Source organism: Gastrolobium bilobum, unplaced genomic scaffold (assembly GCF_033153095.1).
Source record: "Gastrolobium bilobum isolate Gb01-03AN ecotype WA unplaced genomic scaffold, APGP_CSIRO_Gbil_v1 utg3836, whole genome shotgun sequence".
NCBI lineage: Eukaryota > Viridiplantae > Streptophyta > Magnoliopsida > Fabales > Fabaceae > Gastrolobium > Gastrolobium bilobum.
In genome coordinates, this window is record NW_026897300.1 from 265,255 (window position 1) to 268,720 (window position 3,466).

Sequence of the window (3,466 nt, forward strand, 5' to 3'; positions counted from 1 at the left end):
ATCACATTGGACTTACTATGCATTGTTCTGTCCGACCCCATATATATCAAATTTATTTGCATAATATAAATCAAATTTATCGATTAGAAGTCTAGAACCGGACTAATTCAACTTGAGTTCTGTCCGACCCATATATAGAAGAGCTCTCAACTCGCGATATAGTAGGACAAGAAAAAGAAACTCCTTAATACTCAAACCAATAATTATTGGTAAGTGAGACAGCTCTTCTGAAGCGAGATATCTCACAACCACTAATGTAAAAAAGTTATAACATTTTGATTAATCATTGATGATGAAGATTATATTTACAAATTTTTTTGTTTGAAAATTCTTACAAACTACACTATGTACTTTTGGAAGTACATTAGGTTACATTATGTACTTCCGGAGTACATAGTGTAATTTGCAAAAAATTTGTAAACTTTTTTTGTAACGGGCATTGTACCTCTTACTTTCAAAAAAAAAACAAAAAACAAAATTGAAATGGCTAGCTACTTTTCCTATAAATTGTAAGATAAAATAGTAAGGGAAAATACTAGAATAGATATGGAACAATTTTACTTAGAAATACTTAAATACAACAGTATATTTAAGAAAAAAACAAGAGAAGAACAAAAGACCCAAAATGGAATATTAATTTCTTAACCATTTTGTAGTCCTGTAGCTCACACATATATTGCAAAAACAAAACTATAGTTCAAGTTGATGGAAACAGATTCACTTTATCAAGTTCCAAGAACAGCTCATGATAATGCTATGATCCCTTTTCAACTTCCATTGACTTTCTTACAATCGGTTCTGATTTCTCCCTGAGTTCCCGTTAAAGGGCTTATATTACCCATATTGATCATTGACTGAGCAAAGGCTTCGAAGAATGCTGTTTGGTTGTTGGCAAAGTTGTTAACAATGGAGATTGTGGAAGAGCCATTAGTGGAAAAGAGTTCCTGGTCTGTTTGTAGAAGACCCTGGTTGATAAGAAGATTGCTGAAATAGTTATTGTCAAAAGTGTCAGCGGATGAAGGGTCAAGGTTGTTCAAAGTTGACCCATTTCCATTTTGTGGACAATTTTGCTGAAGAGTAGCCAAATATGTTGAATTCAGTGTTGGATCAGGGCTTCCAGTGCCACTGAAGTTGAACAGCCTTTGGGAGAAAGATAGGCATTGGGCACGACCAAAAGTATGTGCACCTATAAAAGTCCAATTTGACTCAATCAATCAATTATTTTTGTAATTACAATTCGTGTTACATGAAGGAAGACGCTTGATAGAAATAATTAACTAGTTATATATATTTACCAGATAATGCAACGAGATCATTTGTGTTTAAGCCAACAGCAGTAAATTTGGATGTGGTGTTGGCTAGGCTTCCAAATGGAGAAGGAATAGAGGTGTTGGCCCCAGCTTGGTTCGCAGTTAGACTGTCCCTTCTTCCAAGTAGCACGTTCCATGAAGGACCCCCTGACTGCAAAATTTCACTCTCAATAAAATTTCACCTTGCACATGTTCACATATGTAATGCCTATAAGCTCCTAAACCTATCAACTTATACCAGCATAAAACTAAGAATTTTTACACAGTTGATTCTATTCCATCTAACAGTTATAATTGGTTTAGAATAAGAATCCACGTGAACAATTACATGCAAGTAGAATAAACAGTTAATAATGAGTGTAAGAATTCTTATTTTTATACGGGTCTATACTGCTCTCTCCATATATATAAATACTTGCATTCAAGTAGTTATTGATCTACTTGCATCTAACGGTTCACATATCTAATAGATTAGAGCCATTGGTTAGATAAAATTAATGGTTAAGTTTAAAAAGGTTTCTAAAACCGTGTCAAATAACCCTGCCATATATATATATATATATAAAATATTTCTACAGCCACTTTAGATAACATTATTTATAGTTATTTATTTTTTAACTAAGTCTGATCAGTAAAACATAATTATAACAATAAAGCTATTTTTTCTTTTTATGTCTCACCGGTCAGATTTGGTTAAAAAAAAAAAAAAGCTGTGGGCAACTTTATCTAAAGTGGTTATAAAAATATTTAACCCTATATATATATATATACAGAGTGAGAGAAATCTTGTAATACGTAGGAAGTTACCAAGCTCACGGAAGATTCAGCTGCAAGAGCAAGAATATCAGCACAAGATACAACGCCAGGGCATGAACTTTCAAGAGAGCTCTTGATGTTGTCAACTACACCAAAGCCCCGAATGGAATTGAAGTTGGGAGCAGCATTTTTCTCGCTCTGTGTGATGTTGCCACCCTGGTCTAACAAAATGGAGGCATCACATCCCTAAAACACAAAGGAGAAGATTCATTAGTTGTTTAAGCATAGTTATATATCTGGCAGTTCACGAGAACCCTCTAATACAACAAAAATTACAATAGTTATAATCAAGCTTCATAAGAAAATTAAAGATTGTAGGTTTAAGTTATGAGATTTACATTGACAAAGCAATCATGAAAATGGAGGCGAGTGAGGCTTGCGCCAATACGGGAATCAGATTGCAGAGCCTGCTGAACAGCATTCCTTACAATTGATGACACATTCGAGCATGTACTTGAATAGAAGGTTGCACTTAATTGAGCATTTGAAGGAAAAAGTAGCGTTAGAAAGAAGAAAATGGGAGCCAATAAGGAATAAGCAGTAGTAGAAAGCATGGTTGATTTGTTCTTTCTTCTTTCTTGCCGGGTTTTGTGATTAATATCTAGGTGACATGCGTATATATAGAAAAGAAAGCGCGTCTTGCATTTATTAGTTTATAATTTTCTTTAAGATAAATTTTTCACTGGTTATTACTTTAGAATTTTCAAATAGACGTAGTTTAATATATATTACGATCTCTAATATGTAGTGGGTATGCTAGGAGACATGGAAAAGAAAATTATATCCATAGTGATCGACAGATAACTAACTTATGAGTTGGCCAGGTAATTCTTAGCATTAACTATTAATTGCTTAAGAATTTGTGAATTGCACGCTATAACATAGGGGCGGACCAAGGAAGGAGCTAGTACCGTCGCCCCTTCTCTGAATTTTTATTTTTATTTTATTTTATGTATAAAAAAATATTAGGATATTAGAATTTATAATTGGAGAATGATTCATTTAAAAAAAATTACAAATTTTTACAAATTACACTATATACTTCCAGAAGTACATTACTAATCGAGTATACTTTCGAAAATATTTATAATAATTTGTAAATATAATTCACCCCTTTATATATAGTCCAATCTTCAAAAATATTTATAATAATTAATATTTTTTATTAGTCTTGATAATACTTAAAATTTTAAAATTTTATTTTCGCCCAGTTGGGTCTGCCACGATTGTGACATATAAAAAATTATAGGTCCAACAAGAGATAAATACGAATGAAAAATTTCTGCCAGCACAATTCAAAATCACCTTATTATCATGCCAATGAAAACTTGATTCGTTAT

The 3,466-nt window shown here is 32.5% G+C and overlaps 1 protein-coding gene across 1 annotated transcript; it reads right to left on the bottom strand.

Annotated features, from left to right (window-relative positions):
* Positions 1-767: 767 nt before the first annotated feature.
* LOC133305767 (peroxidase A2-like) lies at positions 768-2,680 on the bottom strand. Its single transcript, XM_061506005.1, has 4 exons — positions 2,465-2,680; positions 2,118-2,312; positions 1,296-1,461; positions 768-1,186 (listed from the first exon to the last, which is right to left on the bottom strand). Exons 1-4 carry the CDS (start codon positions 2,678-2,680, stop codon positions 768-770), a joined length of 996 nt encoding a protein of 331 aa, XP_061361989.1.
* Positions 2,681-3,466: the final 786 nt, after the last annotated feature.